The sequence below is a fragment of the Chelonus insularis genome, unplaced genomic scaffold (genome assembly GCF_013357705.1).
Source record: "Chelonus insularis isolate UGA/USDA-ARS -01 unplaced genomic scaffold, ASM1335770v1 contig_317_pilon, whole genome shotgun sequence".
Lineage (NCBI taxonomy): Eukaryota > Metazoa > Arthropoda > Insecta > Hymenoptera > Braconidae > Chelonus > Chelonus insularis.
In genome coordinates, this window is record NW_023276487.1 from 561,314 (window position 1) to 585,696 (window position 24,383).

The following is a 24,383-nucleotide window of genomic DNA, read 5'->3' on the forward strand; positions in this document are numbered from 1 at the left end:
GTAAAAATAAACAATCTAGAGAAAATTCTATATTAATTTTTTTAATGTTGGACACATCAAATCTGTTGAGAGAAATAAGAAAGGTAGGAGAACAATAAAGTGTCACCCCACTGATTCTCTGTATCTTTGCACACGTACACACCTGAATAATTGACAAGTTTCTTCAACACTCGGTTCATTCGAAATGCCACAGTATGTGTTATTGTAGACAATAATATATAATAAGTGATACTAGTAATATTAGTATCATGGTGATGGTGATGGTGTTGTTAAAATTAATAATTCAGTTTTATTATTAAATTTTAGGTTCAGTGCGTGTATCTACAACCTCACATAGTAATAGAGGAATTCAAGAACATTCAGTTACAAATAGTAAAAATTGTTTTTTCAATAAACGAATAGTATTTATTATTCGCGATTGAGTGATTGTATCGTTGATCTGTTTATTGTTGAATAATTTTATCTGACAAAATTATTATACCTAAAAGTTGATGTAAACGTTGAAAAATCCATAATCCGGCATTAGGCAGTAATGTTACAACAGCCCAAGGGTAGTTAAGTTTTATCATATTAATAAAAAAAATCATTAATTCAGAAAAGTTTGTGAATAAACTAAGACTTTACTCGTACTATCATAATTTAGCAGCCACAGAATATCATCATTAATCAAAATATCTAGTCGCAACAAATCATACATTTTTTTGTGCTATCTTTTGATATCCTCTGGAATAATTTTCAACACTTAAGATGCAGATACTTCTTTTCAGGCCATATCTACTCTGGCGGTAATTATGTATATTTCATATTGTTTATTTAAGAGAAACATAGTGCTTTGACAATGTATAAAAAATTTATCTGAATTATTGATTTTGAAATGAAATTAGGGAAGGGAAATATGGGAACAAATAGTAACACGATAAGAATAATATTGTTGTCATTTATTTGGAGAAAAAAACATAGGCTAGGTGAAGTTAATCATTCGTTGCTCGATCCTCTGAGATACTCAGAGATGTAGTGACTCGCGAGGTCGCAAGCTTGTCTGTGCTTTAGTGCCCCTTCAGGCTCCGCCCTTTCAATTTTATCTCGTTAATCCGAAACCACGATTTCATCCGCATTAATGGCAATGTCAGCGTCACGCATGCATACACCACGTTATAAAAATTACGTGAGAAGATTGTAAGATGAGAAAAAAATGAGGATGCTGAATCCAGGAGAGAAGGAGTTTGGAGTTACTGAAAAATGGATGAAAATTAAATTTAGGCAGACTCTTTCATTTTTTTTCTCATTCATTTTTTCATATTAACTTAAAAAAAAAAATGATTAAACATCGCTACAAGTTAGAATCATGTTTATTGACTGTAAATACTAGCTACATTATGCCTCATTAGAATCAGTAATTTAACATACACTAATAATTTAAATGTTTTTTGGCAAATTGTTAACTATGATTTACTAAACTTTTACATTAATATCCTATTATTTCGTAATACATTTGTTTATTTACCAATGGAATACAAAAGTTGAGAGGACCAACATTAACAATCAAATAACTTCATAACGACTCATATACGAAAGAATACTTTTGGCATAGTTCATGAAGAGTGTCATGTGATTTGGAGTTCTGCCATCTCAACACCTGATCCATTCTCAATAATGGAAACATTTCGAGATTCTGCCATTGCAGGTGCTCGAATAAGTATAAAATAAGACATTTCTACATAAACTCAAAAAACACCAAAAGTAGTCGTTTAAGTGGGAATTTTTCACTCAGTATTTCGATAGAATGTAATAATGGAAATTAATCTATGAAATTATCAAACATCTGAAATAACTACAAATGGCTTGATCAAGCTAACTATAATAAACTTTAATCCTTCAAGCTGAACGAGATTGCTGTACTTATGCTACGTGTTCACTGTTACTAATTTTAGATCATTTTCAATCTTCCATAGGTTCTTTAAACGATGCTATCGTGCTATTGCATTAAATTTTGCTGTGATAAATTTGTACTTGAAAGCAATTCGAGTATTCCAGATGTAAAATTACATTTTTTTCATTCATTAACTGGCAAGATATTGGATTGGATTTACAATATTTATTATTAATATAAAAATACAAACACCTTAAACATAAGAAAGAAATAAAAGGGGTGGGAGAGTTTGCATAGTAATATCATTATAAATATGTTGATGTATATAATGAGTTTGATAAAAGAAAAGCTACATGTATTTGTAATGAAAGATTACTCATCTGTTTTTAGTATTAATAATAACTCTTTAAATACATCTTAACATAATCAGAAATCTTTTATTGGACTTGAATTAAAATATGACATGACAATATACATGTGTTGAGTTATTAATAATTGTGTAATGAGAATTGGTGACTAATTGGTTTTTGTTTTTTTTTGTTATTTTAGATGAAAATAGAGACCACGGTGGATTTGACATAGGCAGATCTGCTCTACGACAGTGATCACTCGCAATATGGACGAGGGTCCTGTGCCGTAGTGATTCTGCCATGTTATTAACGCAGTCATCTGGAAATAATTTGTCAAATATGTTGTCAGCTGTAGAGGAGGAAGCAAATACTGACATCGACGATGTATTTCCACCGCATGTCGATATATCTAATATTGTTATCAACCAAGAATCACCAACGAGTAAAAAGCAAACTCTGAAAACATTCAATGAAATAAACACATTACTACAGGCAGGAAGAAAGCGAGAAGTCAAATTGATTCTTCGAGAAAATGCTTGGCCTCTTAATAATGGAATTAGAGCACAGTTATGGCCAGCCCTTTGTCAACAACATGCTCATGGTAAAAGCATTTTCACCAAAGCTGAAGATGGATTCTACTGGGGTATGGTGACAACTGTTTTTGGTACAGTAGGTGAGTGTATTTTTCATTTACATGAATGGATAAATAGATTTTTTTAGGACTGTATTATTAAGAATTTTGATAGATATATTTCTTTTACTAATTATTGATTATTAACATTGTAGAGTTGCCAGAAAAGTCAATAATGCTACCACCGTTTGTTGATAATACTCATTGCCTCTCATACCACTTGACACGGAAGGGTAGAAGTGTAGCTGACAGAGTGGTTTCGGTATTAGGCTATGCCTGTCCTGACATAACTTATAGTCCAACGCTTTATCCAATCACCGCGCTTTTACTCCACTTTATGACAGGTTTCTATCATTTATTACATATGTATGAAATTTAGTTTGTTATTAAATCGATGATACATAACATTATTACAGAGGAAGAATGCTATCATTGCATGGCGAGTCTTGTTGCAGCAAAAGAAAAAATGTTCATTACTCAAACAAAACTTTTATATGAAGTAACGTGGAAAACTGTTGAGCAAATAACAAAAAAACATGTGGTAAGTATCTCTTTATTTTATTTTAAATAGATAATTCATTGAATGACTTAAGTGTACAATCTTATTAAGTTAAAATTATTTCACAAAAAAGAAATCAGCTGCAGTGCATTTAGCGAGGCATTGCTCTGGTTCACGAGCGGAGAGAATTTATATGGATTGGATTTGGTGGATTCTTCAACTATTACCATTCCAACATCTAGTCAGAGTAATGGATTGTTTTTTACATGAAGGTTCAAAGGTAAATAAAACGTGTATATATAATTTATATAAATATCATTAAATAATACTGTTTTTTTTTGGTGAACATTAGGTTTTATATCGAGTAGCTATGGCAATTGTATTATTATTTTACAAACATTCATCATCACAAACGTCAGACTGGATGAACGAAATAACGAAAAATGGGGTTGATCCTGCGCTTACCAAATTTTGCCGTCAAATACCGGTAAAACATAAGTAACTTTCATTAATCTGTGTTTAAACAATTACCAATTATATTATTTACTAAATCGATAGCTTTTTGTAGGTAAGCCCAGCGAAAATGTTAAGGACTGCATTTGGTATTCGAGGACTGAGTTCTGCTTACATATCACGGGTATTTTTACGTACTGAAATGGCATTAAAAAGTAGAAGTGTACTCTCAGGCTCAAGATCTCTTGCAAGGTCACGATCAACGGACAATTTGCCTACAAGTCAATCGCAAGTTAACATTCAAATGATGTCACACACTTTAACAATTCGTGAGGTAAGTCATTTTAAATCACATTTACGTGAACAATTATTTTAGTATAAATAAAGTACTTTAAGATTGATTTAAATATTATATTATTACAAGCATTTCATACTCTTTTGATCTGCATTAATTTTCAATGGGTTTAATTGGTAAATTAATGCAGTATTTCAGATAAAAAAAATTACATTAATGATAAATTTACTCACTTGCCTATTACTCGACGATTTTTCTATAAAAGTCTTTTAATTTCCAAACTTACATTTTTTTTTCACAATCAATTTATTATTCTTGGCTATTTTATGTTTGTTGGTATGGTAATGGGCTAAACTAACTGTTTTGTAGGATATTTCTACTGTGATGTCCTTGTTGTGTTATTTAAATATTGACTTCGAAATAAAATTTTATTCGTATTGATCAATAGATATTTACAGTAACTGACAGAATTTTTATGATTATATTCTATTTAATTCATATTTGAAACGAAGTCGGAAGCGAATAAATATAATATGAATAAAGATTTAAATGGTTAAAAATACAAATAATGAATGAAATCAATTTAAAAAATCAAGTAAAACACGATTGGAATGAACCATTTAATTTTGATCGAATTTTTTTTCAATGATTTGATTTGTTTTCAGAAAGAGTGCGAAGACACATACAAAGACAGGGTATTGTATTAATATCTTTTTGGCAAATGTGTCGTTTATTTCATGTGCTATCTTTTGCCATTGTGACCTAAACAACTATTACCTACTGTACTTACATATACACACTCATTATTAGAACCGTCGTGTCAGCTTTGTCGCCGTTACTATTCTTCTAAATACATTGCATTTATATCAAATAAATACTATAATTATTATCATTATCATTACAGCCGCAATATTTCTTTTTCATAAACCTACATTTAGAATGTAGTCAATGACTGAAATAATTGCAAATTACGATTGAATTTGTAAACAATTATAATTTCATATTATAATTGGTAATATCATAAATAATATGACCACATCCTCGATAAAGCGATGTGTCTATAGATCAGTTAACAAAAACAAAGTTGTTTACACAAATCAAAATTAATTTTCATCGAATATAATTACAATAAAATCTGGTGCAGTTAATGTAGACAAAAGAAAAAAAGGCATAAGCCATTTGTAATTGATGTAGGCAATTGTTGTCTTGTGTTACGCTGCAATAATGGATTGATGACCGACTAAATAATTGGCAATGGACGTAGGGTGCTCATAGTCCTGGACCGCGTGCTCTGTCGATGGGAGTATATCCTATACAGACGATTAACTCCCAGATCTTAGATGTGCCTGATGTAAGTATACACGGGCGTTTGTTAAATCAATCAGTATGTAGTGACAAGAAATAAATTATCAATCAGATATCTGATATCGTTTGGAGCATGTCTCTATTATCATTGTTTACAAAAGTACTTTGAAAATATTTTAATATTTATTTATCTTTCGTATTATGCTTCTCAACGTTAATTTTATTTGTCAGTGATAATTGTATATCTTTGTTCTATATTATTTTTTATGTTTCTGTGATAATATATAAGAGTAAACCTATTGTAATTATTTGTATATACCTTAAATATCCTTTTTAATATATTGTCACATTTGATTGTTTATTATTATTTTATGAGGATAGTGGTCAATCATCTTATTTCGTTCATCTTTTTATATGTATTTAGTCCATAAATATACTGCCTTTTATTTTATTATATCGGCGTTATTAATATTTGGTGATAAAAATGAGATAAATAGATAGAAGTAGGCTATTATCTTATTATTATTAGGACATTTTCATCAACGTTTTATTTACTTTACTATTTTTTTATTTACACTTTTTAAACGCTCTGCTTTTCCATGCATTTTCATAATTCGAATTTTTTAATTATCAAAACCACTTTAATTTACTAATAATTAATAGTTCGAGTATTTGGCATGATTAAGTTTGAAGCATGAATTGATTTTTAATTCGTTGTAATCACATCATTGATACTTTGTTATAATATATTTTTTTTTTTCAGTATTAAATTATGAAATAATTATTATTTATCAGAATATGTAGATTATTCATGATAGATCATAAATTTTTTTCGGTAGTTTTAAAGTTTTTATGAAAATTCATAACAATGAAGAGCAAAAATTACAGATCTTATAACACTAATTACGTGCATGAAGTATTTTTATCATAGCTGAGTATATTTATAATTATTTTTAATGACGTTAAGTATTTTTGATATTGTATTGAATATTAGTTTATTTTTTGTTTATATATTAAAATTATTATATTGACGTAATTTTTTTTTTATCAACAGCTTTTCACACTTTGGTCATGGCTTCCTGTGAGAATAACAATGTATCAGCCTATTTTATTGTACACCACTGAAGAACACGGATGTTCACTAACAACATTTTATGTTCGAGTAGAACAACATGAGCCTACATTGCTAATGATTAAAACCTGTAACAATGAGGTACAAATGAAAAATAAAATTTCTATAAAAATTACTGTTTGAATTAATAATATATATATTACAATAATTTAGTATAAATTATACAAAAAGTACAAATGATGTCGTATTTTTTAAGGTTTTTGGTGCTTATTGTTCAACAAGATGGTGTGAACGTAATTTAAAGGACGACAAGGGACAGCGACAAGCTTATTTTGGAACGGGAGAAACATTTTTATTTAGTTTATATCCTGAACGAGCAAAATATCCATGGGTGGGTATGGATTCATCACACAACGACAATAAAGTGCACCATTCGGCTGAATTATTTATGGCTGCTGATGCAAAAATGATAACCATCGGTGGAGGGTAATTATTTAATAGTTTTAAGAGCATGATAATATAAAAATTAGGGGAATATCAATAAAAAAATCAATCATATTATTTATTGTTTACTAATAAAATATAGAGTAGATTTATAAGAAGTATTGTTTTTAGGGATGGTCAAGCTATTTGGATGGACGAAAATATTAGATTCGGAAAAACTGATCATTGTTCAACATTCAATAATCCACCACTGTGTGCTAGTGGTGACTTTGAAATTCGAGTTTTAGAAGTATATGGTTTTGCTGGGGCCTAAATGGATTTGTGTCCCATAAATGAAATAATCAATTAACTACTGCCATTTAGCAACTCTCTATGAATATATACATTACTATATAAATTGCTACTGATCTTTAATTTCGCTGTATAAGTGAACATTTGTGTATCTATAACCGCTTAAAAAATCATAGTATTATTAGGCTTGAACATGTCAACAATAATTTTTATGCAGATAACTAAATCGACAATGATAAATGCTAAAAAAAATGTTCAAGAAATTTATCTAATTAATTTATGATTGATTTACACTTCAGTTAAATTTTTTAGAATATATGTACATATATAAATATATATTAATATTATTAGTCACTATTACAGGATAATATTATTCGATATAATTTCGTTGTTATATATATGTAAACTGTTATATTAATAATCAAAGTAGTTAAGTCAAGTCAGTCTGAGGGGAACAATTCAAAATCAGACGTTGAATTGTATTTATTGATGAAAATAGAGTAATGAGTGAGATGATTATCTATTATAAATATTATTATAATAATTATTAATATTATAATTATAATTATTATATTTGAAAAAGCAAAAAACAAATAATATTTATATTACTTGTGTATAGGTTTTATTACTAATTCAAATGACTGTGCCTAGTCGTCAATATATTTTCTGTCTCATTACGTATGCATTGCATGACTTTTTTAAAATTAAACATATGCTATGGATTAGTTAAATTTATAAAATTCAAAAATTACATAAAACTACATAGTTTTGTGACTCCAATAATTATTTTGTAATACATATTTTCGTTAATAATATGTCGAGCCTCAAATTCATAGTTTAATGAAACAAATATTTTGACAATAATGAAAATAACATTTATTAGTAGCTTAAGTATTAGAAAGTTTATCGCGGTGTTCGACATACCGTATTTTATTCAAAGTTTTGAATTTTATTCTCAATACTCATTGGACCTGAACTAGTTCATATTTGTATATAATTTTTTTTTTGTCTTCATGTATAATAATATTATTTACAGCTATCACTGGTGTTTGTATAAATGTATTATTTTATATAATGTTTATCTCGACAAATTATTATATTATCTACCTGCAACTCGTTCTTTATCATTTTCAACAGTTATAGATTATATTAAACTCATTTATACATTAACTATTTGGATATAAAAGAGATAGACGAAATACAGTTGATAAAAACAAGATAGATTTATAATCGATTGTACTAGGGTTTAAAATTTTTTTATCTAATGACAGGATTATGAGAGATAACTGCAATCTATTATAAATTCTTATGTTATATGTTATTTGTATATATTTCTAAACTGTCTTCATGCTTTAATGCAATTTGTATTTCAGCCTTATGAAAAAGACCTAATTAGTTAAAAATGTCTGCATTAATGCGCTTCTTTCTTTTAAAGAGACATAAATGATAATAATATTAATAATAGTAAAATCATCATTATCATTAGCTCCATTATTATTATTATCATCATTATTATAATTGATGATAATCGAAAAATTAATATATAGACATAGATGTTAATGATAAAAAATTGTATGATTAGCATGAAGACATTTTTAAATAAATAGTTAACGATATCATTGCATATCAAAAAGAGATAAAAATACGTTATATATGTATGAGTATATAACTTTATGGTCAAAATCTTTATTTGTAAAATATCATTTGAGAGAAAAAAAAGATATATTGAACATGATTAATAAGTTAATGTAAAGAAATGAGTCGATCTCGAGCATATAAATACAACGATAATAATCTGTGTATAATTGATCAATGATTAAGTAGAAATAGCCAGTTTTAATGTGGTATGCAAATAGTATTATTGCATTAAATACATATGATCTTTATGTTTATCTGATGATAAAAGTATATCATTCAAATAGTTAATGATAGTATCGAGCAATTTTATAATCAGATATATATAAAATATCACTGAAAGTATACATATATACACATAAAAAATATATACTTATATAAAAAATACATACGCGTGAAAATAAAATACAAAATCATGAAGGCAAAGTGGAATTAGTATGGTGTGAATGATAGTCGTGACATGAATAAGCTAGTTGCGCTGTTATGTGTGTTTGTCTGTTACCAAATACATAACTGATATAAGCGGCCGAATCAGTATATACTTATTATACCTGACGACTTCGATACGCTATGTTACAATCATTATATACTGGTAAACTTTTCTCTTCAGTTGAGCGTTAAAAGTCGAAACGTACAGTTGCGATTTCTCTTTTTTCGAGTGCCATATATCCACAATTCTAATTATATACCTAATCGTTTTTTTAAAATGCTGTAATCACTGCACGATTTCTTTAGCTTATCTTTCTCCATATACCATTTATTTTATATTATATTTATTTAAATACTGGATTTAAAGAATTTTTAAAAATTATTACTTTTTTATTTAAAATACATTGTTCCAACAACGATGGGAAATTTCACGTGTTAACGAGTGTTTTTCAAATAATTGGTAATCATGTTCGAGTCCGAAGGTTGAAGATAACATTCATATTTTAGAGATATCAATGCCGGGTATGTTAAAACAATGTAAACTTGCATTCTTTTGTTTTCTTCAACTGCTTATATTTGTGTATTATTTTTTCATTTATTTAAAGCAATATATTTAAATGTGATCGATCATTAAGAAGATTGAAAATGGAAATACATAACTCAATGTAGATTAAAGGAGATTAAATAACTATGAATATAAATATAAATATTTATGTAATCTTTTTTTATTCTATTATTTATTGATCATTTTTTTGGCCTTTGTATCTCCTAGAATAAAAGTCTAAGAAGATAAGCACCTGCAGTATGTCATCGAGTAAAGAAAAAAGTCAATGTCTTGTAATACGACACAAAACAATTTATTGTGTATTGGAGGCTTCTTTTATTGTTCATGAAGGCCAAATGATGTTTCATAAATTAAATTCATGAAATAACAATGATTGATATGAATATTGGTATTGTTTGAAATACGTGTTCAGTTGCTACGTAGAAAATTCATGTTATTGCAGGTGTTGTATTTTAATATTTATAATGTTGTAGGGCTTTTAATAAGAAAAAGAATGTACAAATTTGATTGAGAAAGTAGCTCTATTTAATTTAGATTTTTTTTCGGTGTTAATATTTTATTTATTTACAGAGGAACAAAATAATAAAGTTATAATGGTTGGAACTAATAGTGCAAATGTAAATAAACATATTGAAGAAAAGTTTCCATTAATGAATACGAATCATGCCAATAGAAGGAGTAGTATAGCACTTCTGAATTTACCTACAAATTTAACAGTATTTGGATCCTCTGATGGATTACCTTTTCAAGTCGTTGGCTCAGCAAGAAGAAGATTAAGTAACGTTGGTGATGTTGTATCTAAAAAGATATCACATACAATAGGTTGGAGATCTGTTTCTGCTTCTATTGAGCTGGCTGTTATGCAGGTTGGTGTATTAATTTTCGATCATTAGGTTTTATAAATTCTTTATTTCATCGAAAAGATGTGTCCTTTTTAATAGGGATCAGCATTATGTGGTCAGTATATCAAAAGTCGATTGAAACGGTCTGGAATATTCCAAAAAAAGCTAGGATTAAAACGAATGAGAAGTGGTATAATGACATCTGATAGTACAGTGATAGCAGAAGTATATCCAGTATTAATTGCTCTTGGAGCAGAGTTAGAAAAGATGCATCCAAATTTATTTGTCAAAATCGCACGTCAAATTGGTTGTGGTTCTTTTTCTACGGAACAAGCAACATCTGAAGCAATCACGGATGTTTCACGTGAAATGTTAAGGTCTGGTGAGATGACTTGGAGCAAAATAGTAGCTCTGTATGCCGTTGCTGGAGGCATAGCTGTTGATTGTGTCCGTCAAGGAAAACCAGAATTAATTGCAACTATCCAAAGAGCTATGACTGAAGTTCTCGAAGAAGATTTAGCATCATGGATACAAGCTAATGGTGGATGGGTTTGTATTAATTAATAAATTTTTATTGAAAATATTTTTTTAATAAAACTGAATTATTCATTCATTAAAAATACCCATAAAAACTTTTAGATTGCTTTAAGTACAAGATGTCGGTCTATTGAAGATGATTCTATGTGGCAGGAACAAAATATTGTATCACTTACTGTTCTGGTTACAATTTTTATTGGCGCTCTAGTAATACTTATACGAGTTTTAGTATTTTAATCGTCAATAATTTCGTCATCTTTCTTAGTTTCTATTATCTCTGGTTCTGTGATGGCGTTATTCTGGATTAAAAAATTATTATTGTTTATATTAATGATTTTTAATAAATTAAAAATAAATACTAATGAAAAATGTTCAACTTACTGATTGAGCAGATTGAGCGTTTTTATTCATTAAATTTAAATAACTAGCATTTGTTTCTTCTTTATTTAAAAGTAACAGGTACTTTTTTCGCGCTTCAAGAATCTTTTCAGTCGGTTTTTTATGTCTTAGGACGAGTTCTAAAGCTCTAGATAAATTTGATTATATTTTTCTATTAATCATAATTATATTTGAAATTAAATAATAATTATTAATGAGTTACGTACCGATTCCAGTTATACATTTGAAGATTCATTTGTATTGCTTCATCAATGAAACCATGTTGCAGAAGAATTCCTTCTGCTGTTAATAAATCACCCGAAAGTAAAGACATTTCTGCCAATTTTATAATTTTGTTATCGATTTTCTTTAAAAAAAAAGGAAATTCATTGAAAAAATACTATTTACCAATCGAGCGTTTGTAGTTAAGAATAAAATCTAGCTCACTTGTATATATTGAATATAATCAACTTTATCATATCTTGCAATTGCAGCATATGCTTCTTCAGCGGCGTTTAATTGTTTATTTTCCGTTGCCATTACTGCCATACAAGTCCAAAGAGTTTCATTCTGAATAAAAAATTAATAATTATTCATTGCAATACTTAGTAAAAAATTTCCAAAAAAAAGTAACAGTCATTATTTTTACCTGCGCAATACGACATAGAGATAGAGCTTCTTGCCATTTACTATCCATGATATATTGATGCAATGTTGTGAAAAATGTGTAAAATGAAATCAACATTAATGCACCATCTCCACGCCGTATTGTTACTGTACCATTTTTAACATTAACGATATGCGGTTGTTTACCAAACTCGCTAGATTTAAAAATCAATCATTAATTTATTCATTAAAATGTAATTGTAGTTAAACGTTTTTTCCATACTTGATTTCTTTATCTATGCGGGTCTTTCTAATCATTTTTCGATCACTGTAATGAACGCAACTTGGACAAAGCCAGATAGTAAGAGTAGCATCTAGTACTGCTGTTAGAATATTTGAATCTATTGCCCACGCAATACTTTGAGTCATTGCAGCTAAAAATTTTATGTAATGTTAATGAGGAATTATAATATCTTTAAAACATTTAGAAACATTAAATACCTATTTTACAAAGCTTTCCAAAACCACTCGCTTTAATAGTTATCAAAAACAAATCTCTATTGATATCTATAAAAGCTAATTGACGTTCATGAGGTCCTCCAGCATAATTGATTGCCACTTCACTGATGTTACATGTATGAGAATGCGGTTGTGCTTCAGTTATTGGTTTATTGTGGGAAATTTCAAGAATGTGTAACACTGTAAGAAAAAAAAATTGTAATAAATTATTTTATCAAATAAAATGTAATAAAATAGTACATTTTTCGTTGGTTTGGTCTCTCACAACCAAGGTGTCAGAACAAAGGGCAATACAGGGAGGATAAAGTGGCTCTTGTGTCATTCCTCTCCACTTTGGTACACTTAACAAACGTCCTTGATAATTATACAATGTCATTGAATTCCAGTCGATTAAGAGAAAATGTCTGAAATTTTGTAATTTAATAAATATTAGACGTACAGTTTTCAACTAAAAGAAAAAGTGATAAATTCATTAGTCATACTTCTCAGCAAGAATGACAGCAGATATTGAGGAATTTTTTAAATCAAATATGACCGGTGTATTCCAATTAGTTGAAGAATAAATATGACATTGGTTCGTCGTAATGACAACTAAATGATCAAATGCAAATTCTAAATGAACAACTTTATCAGCTATGTCAAGTATTTCTTGAGAGTTATTGATAATGTCTTTTATTTGAATTTTTTTTCGTTTTATTAAAATAGCTTCATAATTATTCCACTCGAGCCTCCTAAAAAAATCATTGATGTATTTTTTTTTTTTTTTTAATTTTTATGAATTATACAGAAAATAATTCATGATTATTTTGCTTGATTACCTGTCTATAACATGAGCTATTAAAACACTGCTATTTCCACAGGCCATAGCAACTTGAGTACTGTCATTAGACCAAGAGATGCTATAGATACTACCGGTATTTACTTTTTCCAATGAATACGACCACTGAAATGAACATAAAACTATGTATATTATATCATAATTGGTTGTTAAACATTTATAAGATAATTTTTTGCTACTTACACCGGTTTTATCACATAATTTAATTGTATTGTAGGATCCAACCGCAAAATATTTACCGTTTGGGCACCAATTAACACACGTTACAGGATATTCAGTAGCTGCACTACTGAATAATTGATTACCGTTGTCATCCCAAACCTATCAGTTTTTTTACATTAAAAATTTAAATTAAACCTATCATTTCTATCATTACTTCAATCATTCATGATTATTGTATAAATTCTTAATTTAATATGATATCATTTTTTTTTTTTATAAAATGTTACCTTGTAACGACAGTCTTCACCACCTGATATTATTAAATTATTATCTCTATTCCATGATACAGATAGAACTAACCCTTCATGGGCATGCCACTATATATAAAAACAGAATTTTATTCATCAATTATTATTGTATAAAGAAAATACTTTTTAAATTTTACTTTTAATTACCTTTCGAGGTTTTGAATTAAAATTGAGAGCTTGGAGAGATAACTGTGAACCTTGGGAATATAAAATAGTATTACAATTTGGGCTCCAACTGATTGCAAAAATTGGTAACGATTCACGAACCGCAGTCGATCGCAACATTCCACTTTTTGACCAAATTTTGACAAATCCATCTTCACCAGCTGCCAGAAAAAAATATTATAATACATGCCAAAGTATATTCAATTGCTGTACAATAATAAATTGTTATACTTACCAGTTAATAATGCTGAACCATCATAATTCCATTTTCCACTTAATACAGCTCCTTTGTGGGCATCAACACTTTTTTCTATACGACCATTTTTATTTATTAAATGGAATTTTCCTGTAATTCAACATTTTTCCGGTATTAGATTGAAGCTTTTTATTAAAAAAATTATAAATAAACTTTCAGGACATAATAATTTAAACTTGAATAATTTATTGCTATGCGCAATTTTTTTGCGCATATTGCAAGTAAAATTTGATTAAAGTAGTAGAAGTAGAAATGAAGAAAGCGTCATTAGAGTAAACTCTCGCTAGATGAGAGCGTCATTTTCGGAAGAGATTTAATGTTTTTATTTATAATATAATATTAAGAGAAAAGGATGATGTATATGTTGCATAAGAAACTTTAATAGAAAAGGTAATTCTTTCTAGCATTATACTTGCCATCAGCGGTCGTAATTAGAAGAATATCATGTGATTGTTTCTTTATACTTGTTCCATTGTTTTGTATGGAGCGAGGATGCCACTGCATATCAGTCGGATAAAAGTTAACAGGGAATTCTGTGACAGTTGTTGGATGAACAGATCCACCATCTAAATGCCAACATATTAAAAGGTGATCTTCCCTGTATAGAATAAGAGGTAATATTTATAAGTAAAAGCAACAATTACGTTGCACATAATACGTCGAGTAGCTATCCAATTACTCGCTTAATAAATCTCTTTCTTTGTTTTGTTGTTAAAAGTATATAACACATATTTTTTTTTATTACAGGTATGTGTATATTCATAATTACGTAAAACTCACCCACAAGAATAAATTTCTTCGACTGAATTCCAAGCAATACCCGTAACAAGCTTACTATGGCCATTCTTATTCCATAAAGATACTTTAAATCTCATTTTATTTATAACAAACAATTAACAAATAATATATTCCTGATGTTCTATGACATTTACAACGTTCAAGTACAATGTTATGTTATGAGTAAAATAGGAGTTAGGTTTCTCGATTGTCTCCATAGAGACAGTAATCAAAACACTGACAAAAGATTAGAAAATATAAAAAATATTGACACTAAAAGTTGATATCTATTTAATTTTTCACAATGACAATTGTGTATTAATTAAAATTAGATAAATAAACTTTTGCAATTTAACAAATATTAAATCGATATTTAAGGTAAAATTGGAAATAGGAATTTAGGTTAACAACCAATGCTTTTAAATAATAAATGAGAATTTTTTTCACTTTATTATTATTATGACAATAGATTTCTAATTTGGCGAATAAAATTATTTTTTATTTATTTCAAAAAATTTAAACAAATACTTCTTTGCAACAGTTGACAAAAGAGAATTTATTATTAGCAATTGTAAACTTACAGTCGGTAATCTACTATCAAAAGGTAATAAAGATTATAAAAATTTTTTTATTAATTAAAGATATGTAATTTTCTCAGAAAGTATAATAATAGAGTTAGTTAACAATGTATTTAATACAAGCAGAGTACTTTAATGATTTTCTATATAAATGAGTAATTTAGTTAGTACATTACAAAATTACAATTGTCAGTATAATAACAATAATTATTTTTGTTATTGTTAATATTGTGATTATGATTATGATTATGATTATTATTAGGTTGTACCATGACCTCCTTTTACACTGAGCTGCACATGCAATGATACTAACCAATTGCGAAAACATTGGCCTGGAAAAGGCCCTCGTGAGGTAACTTGGCATACACACATACACAATTGATTCGGTCCGCAGGAAATGCGCATTCCTCGGGCATTATCCTACGTAAAGCTCTTCGTTCTCTTTCTCTTTTGCTCTGGCGACGTCGCCAAGTCCACGCGTTCTTCCAATCTACACGTCTTTCCCCACCGTATCCAATAATGCACTGAGGGCGCGCCTTTGGTCGTTCGTTACAACCAAGGACATGTCCAGAAATATCCACTTTATCCACTTTTCGATGTACAAAGACAGTTAATGTTGAAAAGTAGTTACAATTTATCGAACAATTTGATTCCTTACCTCTTCTAAAGTCATGCTCACATTTTACTGTAATAACTCAACGGAGATGAAATATTCATGAATAGTTGTATTAATTATAATACTTATTACATTTACTGATGATTATTTTTTTTTTTTTTAAATTAAATATTGAATGAAATCAATGTCATAAAGTGTGAAACTTTATTTGCTAGAATTTCATTTGATCGAACTTTATTTCTAATCTCCAAGTTTTGTTATTTTTGCATTTAAATATTAATGTTTATTGAAATTTTAACAGCGAAGATTCAAATCATTCAAGCGAATATAACATACCAGTTACATGAATATCAACTCTGCTAGTGTTCGTGTCAAAATCAATATTTGGCGTCACTGGGTTATGATAACGCGGCTTGCCTGTCGGGCATGTATGTACTGTCTATCTCGTTGCGCTTTTAGGTGAAGCGACAGGCGAATTGCATTGGTTTGCGGCTCGATCAAATTTTATTTTACAATTTATAATCAACATATTGAATAGCAACATCTTTAATGACTTTTAGTTTTTAACATATTGAGTTCACCCTCATAATAAATAGATAAATAAATAATATAACTTTAAGAATTATTTTTATTTTCTAAAATAATTGGTTAATAGATATTATCATCAGTTGATGTAACTATTATGGATAATCTTCATTAGTTGATATCATCTATTACCAATGCCTCGATCTTTTATTCATTGCAAATATCGATCAACTTGACTGCTATATGCGTGTGTACACACTACTGTTACGTTTATCCTCATTGCAGACATTTCACCCTTATTAAACCTTTACTCGAGGGAGAATTCGGTACGTAGTGCATTTAACCCTACCTTAGTTTCAATTGAAACTTAATTATTCACACTCTCAACTTCAGAGTCCGATTACTCAACACAGCTACTAATTACCCTCGAATTATTACACATCTATACAAATCACCTCGGTTAATGCTGGTCTATTTTCTTTCTCTTTTTTAATATATGTATATATGTTTCGATATACATAATATAGCTTTTAAAATATTCCTTTAAAATTCATACTTTATTTATAAACATTATCACAACTAATAAATCATATTTACATTGATTATCTATTGCGTAATACAAATTGACTTCAATAAATGAGTACGATTTGATTAGATGATTGAAAAAAAAAAACATTAGATATAAAGTGATTGTAAAAATATGTTAAGGCTTTACAAAATTCCAGTTACATAATTTTTGGGATTTGGGGTTGAACACAACAAGGGGTAGAAAGTTTGTGAATGTCGTTTTTACCCACTTTCTCAGTCTCTCACAATGCTGATTATATCAGTAGATAATGCTATATAAAATGTGCATATATATATTTTTATATGTAAAAGCTGATAACTTTTATGTTTAAAAATAAATATTTTTGAAATGTCTAAACATAAACTCAATTAAACTACGGTTATAACATCGTCATATTTATTTTGTTACAAAATCATTTCCTCTGCAGGAAATTTAGAGTGTTAAAATTGTATTACTTTTTTTTTAAATCTTAAATGAATATTTGATTTATCGTTTATGTTTTTCTTATTCAATAAAATCTTTAATATTCACAAAGTCTGAAATTGAATTTAATATTCCAAAATGAAGAAAAATAATAAATTTTATTTTAAATAAAAATGAAATTTAACATTTGATGGGAAATTATTTTTAAAATTTATTTATTTTAAAAAGTATTTTTTTATTATGTAATGACATCTTAAGCCCTAAAAGAGCTGGTTAAAAATACATACATCTGTCAAGTTAGCATTAAACGAATTAAATTAGATTTAAGCTGAGTTAAAAAGCATAGATTCATGTGATACTTTTTTTTTGGAGTATACTGTGATTATTTGACTATTGAAAGATTATTCCATGTATGTATACTATATTGTACACTCTACTTTTGATACTTTGATGTTCTCCTGTTCGATCTTGGTATGTTTTCTGTATATACAAAACAGTGTACTAGAATAAATATATATATTTTATATGTATATACATGTTATATAGTAAAGCATATGTTATAGTTTGTTACAGTAGTGTAAAGGAGTAGCTTGGTGTGAACATTCAAACAGTTATAAGCACATACAAGCGTACGTATGTAAGTAGATGGCGCGGGTAGATATCTATCACGTCTTCTATATCGCAACAGATGCCTGTTGCTACGCGGCCGAGGGCACGGTCATCCCTTTACTCCCCCTCTCGCCCCTGCTATTGGCTTTTTACTCGCTCTAACTTTTCATTTGTGTTCATCTTAGTTAGACGTACTTTCTCTCGTTATTTTAGCTTTGCACATGCACTTACATATTTTCGATATTTCCACTTATTCTGACATAAATTCGACTTGTCGAGACGACGATTGGGTTTCTGTGTAGTTAAAAATTGATGAAAATTACTGAAAATCTTAGGAAGGAAATAGCAAGGATATGCTAAAAAGAGGGAGGAAAAAATACGAAAGTAAAGAGATGTCAAATGAAGGGAGTATGAAAATAAAAAAGGTAAAAAAAGTTTGTCGTGAAAAACACGAAGCACCTCTCGCGCTATAATTAAGGACCGTCAAGGCATCGATCGTGGGTTTATATACGTATGTATATATTTCGACGAGAAGAAACGTGAGATGCTAGAGTGTGCGTGTGTTTGCAAAACCTTGAGGGGGTGGTTGGAGGTGTGCGTGCGCGTCGACGTTTATGCACCTGTGCATCAAGAAATTGGTTGTAGTTGTGATGGTATTAGTGAGCTTTCGTCGTCGTTGGCCGAGGAGGTGTTCCCGAACCTACCCTAAATCGAAGAAGCATGGGACACACCCTGGAAGGAAATGGTAGGGGTCTTTTAAAGCAACCTGGGATGGGTCTCGCGATGAGTTCTGGGAGTTGTGCGCGTCCTTACTATACCCTCCATATCGTGTTATCCCACCCGCTTCGATATCTTATTTCGCTTCTATCCTCACCACGGAACACGCTTTTCCAACATACCTGGCCACCCCCTGAGTACCGGTTTACGGATTGCCGGATCTACGGAAACAGTGAGAAGAGAGAAAGGTATACAGGTGTATGGATCATAATAGAAGATGCCGTAGAAGAGGCGGCAACGCCCATTTTTTGATAAGCTAGTTACCCGCCACCCCGAACCGTTGTGGGGTGAGTCGGCGTGGTTGACGCGCGAGCAAGAAGGAAAAGAATGCGCGAAGCGACAGAAAAGTGAGCCAACGTAAGCAAGAGAGAGACGATGGATGTGTATGGAACGTTGATACTAAGTGAGAAAGAAAATCAAGGGTGAAAAGAGAAAGAGAAAGAAACAAGCAACGAAGAAGGGTAACGGGAGACCGGCGAGCGGCTTCCACGAAGATCAATAACTGCATAAAAATAAAGTGAGGCTCTGGCCCGCTACCTTTAACCCACCGCCATCCTCTTGTCTCTAAGTGTGTATACTCCCACCCTTCTTTTTCTTCTTCATTTCTTCCTTCCTTCTTTTTCATCATCACCTTTTCCTTTCAAACTTGTCTTTTCCATCTTTTTTACACATTACTTTTTCGCATTTCTTACGCATTTTTGATACCTTTTTACATTTGTCCACACATTTATTCCCTTTTTGACTCAAAACGTAAGAATCTACAAGTACTATACCTCTCTTCTTGAGTAACAAATTTCTTGCAACATCGAAATTGATGCATATTCAATTCTTACATTTTTTAGTTTTTTTCGCACATTCTTACTCATACTGACAATTACACTTGCTTATGTACAGCCATTTGTATACAAAGTTATGAAATAATTATTATCAATTATCAGATGCAAAGTTATACATGTTGATATTAATTATATCAATGTTTAGTAATTTTTCTCTTTCTTAAAGTATCTCTCTTTATTTCAAATTTTACATTTCCGGGTAAGAAATTAGGCTCGTGGAACATAAATAGTTCTATATCATGCATAAGGAATAAGCGTGCGAACACAACAGTTTATGAAGATTGGCTTCGAGGAAACAATTTTAATAAGATGGTGTCAGTAATGTTTTTTTCCTCCTAAGTTTATATAACTCGAATTTTAGATATTGCGGTAATTAAACAGATATTTTATTCATAAGATGATGCATTCAGCTGATATCTGTTGCATTAGACGAGTTGAGAAGTCTTTCATAAGAAAGAAAAAAAAAGAAAAAGCTCACAGGAAAACACAAAGAAAAGATGATAAAAGATATAGTGGTTTGTATGTAAAGGAAGTTAACCCCATTGGCATAGTTGGATTTACGCTACGTTTTACTTGCATACTGGGCGGCTCCGGGCCTAGTATAACTGCCGGAAAGTGGATATTACGTTCTCGTAACCGGAATAGAAAACGATTTTCTAAGGTGCAACGGGTTAGGGACGAGAAACATAGCAATGATCGTATATACTTCATATAAGATGTTAAAAAATTTTCTTTACATTATCTTCTGATGGTTCTTTGATCATGCTAATCTTTCCATTTCCATATTTGAATAGACCTTTACTTTACCAAATTATTCATCTTCAATTCTGAAATTTTAATAAGCTTCCGTTTTTTGAATAAACAGAACATCTTTACTTATTTTTGAAATTAATTTTTTTTCAATAAAAATAATAATTACCTTCTTGGTTACCTTCGTGGCAGGTCAACAAAATTTTTCAAAATATTTTTTTAACTTTAAGGTTTAAAGGTAAATAGATATGAATGTACTTGTTAGTTGAAAACATAGTCTTAATTATGTTTGAAGAGCTTTGATAATACCATTGGCTTATTTGTGATAAAAATCCAACTTTTGCGAAAGGTTTAGAATACATAAAAAGTAATATCACTTTTTTATTCATGATTATTTTTTTTTAACTGATCGTATAATAATAGATAAAAACTAATTAAATCACACTGTTAGTAGTCATGAAAGTCAAATAACAACTCTATTTAGAGCAATCAAACTATTGAATGTAGTTTGGATAATTGTTTAGAAGTTAAGTTTCAGATCAGATGGAGTTGAAATTTTTTTTTTGAATATTTTTAATCCATCCAAAACACCTGTCGAAATAAATTCAAAGAATTTTAAGTAGTTTTTTTAGATAACTATTTGCCTTTCCTGATCAAACATTCATTTTGTTTTAAATTTATTAAACTATTTAAATATGGAAAAATTAATAGAAAATATTTGTTATGAAATTTTAAATTTTAAATATTTTTTGTTTATATATTTATGTATAAAAAGCTTGACAAAGGTTTAAATGAATTGTATCACTGGTTGTGATCTGAAATTTCACCATTTGACCATACTTGGAAATCAGTAATAAAAAAAAAATTGAATTAAGATAATTGTTTCGGACAATACTTGAACGGAAAAAAGAATTCAGAAACATCTGTCAATGATTCATTATCTGTAAATATTAAATATAAGTAGTTAATGTATGTAAAAACTCAACCAATAGATAATTTCCCTTAGTAAAAAGAACAAAGAAAATTGTTGAGTTTACCGTAAATTTTTTTTACAATAAGTTTTTAATCGCACATTCCGTTTATGGGTACTTTTATTTTGTGCGACCACATGTTGGGGGAAAAATGGATCCCCTTGTCAGTATCCCGAGAAGGGCGCACGACTTACTCTTGTACATTAATCACGCAGTGACGTGGGGTAGGTCAGTCTGCACTAACTATTCTGAAAGTTTTAAAAGAGTATATATCTATATACGTGTATATATATATGTTTATATATGTACGTATATGTGAAGGGGAACTTGTTTTGCCTGTCTAATCCGCCTTTTTTAATGCCTACGTAGTCTCTTTTAGACTTTTGAAACATGCAAATTTAGGGTGGGTCACGTCATCAACTTCATGAATCTAACGAGAAAGTTGGTGTATTTTTATAAATTAAATCCACAATAAGAAGAAAAAGTACGTTGAATTGATGCGCGAGAAAGTGCAAAGAACCCGGAAGTTGAGTCTGAGAGAGATGCGCGTGGATGAATGTCAAACCAGGCATAAGTTTGAGGGGATGAGGAGTAGAACTGCATGTTATAAAAGGGTCGAGAAAACTCGAAGTGAAACTAATCTGCAGTTTTTTTCTGCTTTATTTCTTATATATATATAAATATATATCGAAGGCAGTGGAACCAATAACGAAGCTCGTGCTTCTGTTACACTAAGTAACTATCTGTAAACTTAAATCTCCTTAAAAAACATATTTCTCAATATTTTCATTGATACCCCAGAGCACGAAGCAACTTTGCTTGGCTCTGAGTAGATGGAAAGAGTAAAAAAGTTGATAGCGGGACGCAATACTTTTCCGTGAGACGGCACCGAGCACCGTCGGCCCTGAAGGGTGGGTTCAGGCCGGACTGGCGGATGTGTGTAGGGTCAACGACCTCAGTTGGGGTGGCTTCCCCCTACCTCGTCTCACGCTCTTACCTTTCCTTTCTCACTTCTTTTTCATTCTCTCCTCGTTTGCTCATTCTGTATACATTCGTCTATACTTTCTCTCCCAAGCTCCTGTCTCTTGGTGATGCTGATAGGCGTACAGTATTGAGACAGGTTAGATTCAGCTTAGGGTTCAATATCGAGGGAAAATATACAAGCTTTTATTTGATCGCATGGTGTATACTTTCTGCGTTCTGATTTCTGAGGATCCCGTTGGGGTTTATTCCAAGAGATCGTTGGTGCTTGGTAAACCATTATGAGGGTAGTAATACACAAAGAAAATGTTTGTAAATGCATATGATTCGAAAATTTCTATCATCTTTTATATACTGAAAAAAGTATCAACAAGAATTGCTACTGTGCTTGTGTTACATATCTTTCCTTTTTCATCCTTTTGAAGAATTAAAATTACTTGTGAATTTAGACTAGAAAAATTCCTTCTATCTCGAACAGAATAAAGGTTTTTGTGCATTTCTTCAATGAAATGTAACTTTAGAAAAACTATTTCGCTGTTTTTTAAATGGAAAAATCTTCCAGTTTTTATCTGTGATGAAATTATCACTAAGTTGAAGAATTTGTAATTTATCAAAATAGTGAAACATGAAATAAAAAAAAAAAAACATCATAAAATATAAATCAAGGACATCGGTCTTTGACCCTTTAGTAAGCTGTAATTGTGAGCAATTATCATCGCTAAATTATATTAATCTATATATAGATACGATAGAAGGGGATGAATGTAAAGTCTTAAACTTTCAAAACTACTCTTCGTCCTCACTATTGCGTATAAATACATATACTAATTATGGGGTTTACATGTATGTACAGAAAGAGGGGTTCAAGACGAATACTTGGTAATGAACGAGAGCAACAGAGAGACCAAACAGAAAAAGAAAGAGGGAAACTCTAGGTGAAGGGATGAATAAATAGCGCACGGTTTGTGGCTGCTACGCATGAAAATTTAATGATACTAGATTGCAATAGTTATCTTTATCTTATCTTATATCGGAAAATCTTTTTTTTTTTATTATTTTAATATTTAAAACAAGTGTTTTTAATAAGTTTTAAAAGTTCATATTTATTGTGGCTTTTCTTCAAATCGTATAACCCACAAAACACTAAAATCTTTTGGTTATCCATTAGATAATCTGATGCTATCTTGAATTACATTACAATATAAAATATTTCTAATTAAATAATCTTTACAAATATACACATATCCAATCAGGACACTATTTTATATTAAACAAAAAATAATTATTAATTATTATTAATACATAAATAAATTATTGTGCACTATTGTTACACATTTAAATGTGTTAAATATGACATCACCCATTTGATTAACATTTTAGTAACTTTTAATGCACTTGGAAGTGCAAATGGGTGACGTCATTTTAAAACACTTTAAGTGCATTGAAATAAAACACTTTCAAATTTTAGATTCGTAGTGTTCAAATGCGGAACAATTTTAGTTATTATGTGAAAATTTTATAA

At 29.7% G+C, this 24,383-nt stretch overlaps 3 protein-coding genes across 13 annotated transcripts; 2 read left to right on the forward strand and 1 right to left on the reverse strand.

Annotated features, from left to right (window-relative positions):
* The first annotated feature begins 69 nt into the window (after positions 1-69).
* Positions 70-8,701, forward strand: sky (GTPase-activating protein skywalker). 8 transcript variants are annotated; one of them, XM_035080997.1, is made up of 14 exons: positions 70-192; positions 307-551; positions 644-785; positions 2,420-2,893; positions 3,007-3,195; positions 3,268-3,392; positions 3,484-3,630; positions 3,703-3,837; positions 3,919-4,137; positions 4,764-4,793; positions 5,363-5,449; positions 6,458-6,616; positions 6,732-6,961; positions 7,091-8,701. In XM_035080997.1, exons 4-14 carry the CDS (start codon positions 2,521-2,523, stop codon positions 7,230-7,232), a joined length of 1,836 nt encoding a protein of 611 aa, XP_034936888.1. In that variant the 5' UTR covers positions 70-192; positions 307-551; positions 644-785; positions 2,420-2,520; the 3' UTR covers positions 7,233-8,701. The 8 variants fall into 8 exon arrangements, with proteins under 8 accessions (XP_034936888.1, XP_034936887.1, XP_034936889.1 ...); XM_035080996.1 differs by having other exon boundaries at positions 307-785; XM_035080998.1 differs by lacking the exon at positions 644-785.
* A 37-nt stretch (positions 8,702-8,738) lies between these two features.
* On the forward strand, positions 8,739-11,484 carry LOC118065607 (bcl-2-related ovarian killer protein homolog B-like). 2 transcript variants are annotated; one of them, XM_035081008.1, is made up of 5 exons: positions 8,739-9,796; positions 10,047-10,281; positions 10,410-10,705; positions 10,781-11,230; positions 11,321-11,484. In XM_035081008.1, exons 3-5 carry the CDS (start codon positions 10,433-10,435, stop codon positions 11,453-11,455), a joined length of 858 nt encoding a protein of 285 aa, XP_034936899.1. In that variant the 5' UTR covers positions 8,739-9,796; positions 10,047-10,281; positions 10,410-10,432; the 3' UTR covers positions 11,456-11,484. The 2 variants fall into 2 exon arrangements, with proteins under 2 accessions (XP_034936899.1, XP_034936898.1); XM_035081007.1 differs by lacking the exon at positions 10,047-10,281.
* Oseg5 (intraflagellar transport protein Oseg5) lies at positions 11,376-16,370 on the reverse strand. Of its 3 annotated transcripts, none has more exons than XM_035080993.1 (16): positions 16,119-16,370; positions 14,867-15,048; positions 14,430-14,540; positions 14,177-14,355; positions 14,009-14,098; positions 13,743-13,880; positions 13,540-13,664; positions 13,204-13,452; positions 12,962-13,125; positions 12,704-12,901; positions 12,486-12,636; positions 12,246-12,417; positions 12,044-12,166; positions 11,824-11,963; positions 11,600-11,744; positions 11,376-11,517 (listed from the first exon to the last, which is right to left on the reverse strand). In XM_035080993.1, exons 1-16 carry the CDS (start codon positions 16,208-16,210, stop codon positions 11,452-11,454), a joined length of 2,325 nt encoding a protein of 774 aa, XP_034936884.1. In that variant the 5' UTR covers positions 16,211-16,370; the 3' UTR covers positions 11,376-11,451. The 3 variants fall into 3 exon arrangements, with proteins under 3 accessions (XP_034936884.1, XP_034936886.1, XP_034936883.1); XM_035080995.1 differs by lacking the exon at positions 16,119-16,370 and adding an exon at positions 15,231-15,386 and having other exon boundaries at positions 14,867-15,016; XM_035080992.1 differs by lacking the exon at positions 16,119-16,370 and adding an exon at positions 15,231-15,386.
* Positions 16,371-24,383: the final 8,013 nt, after the last annotated feature.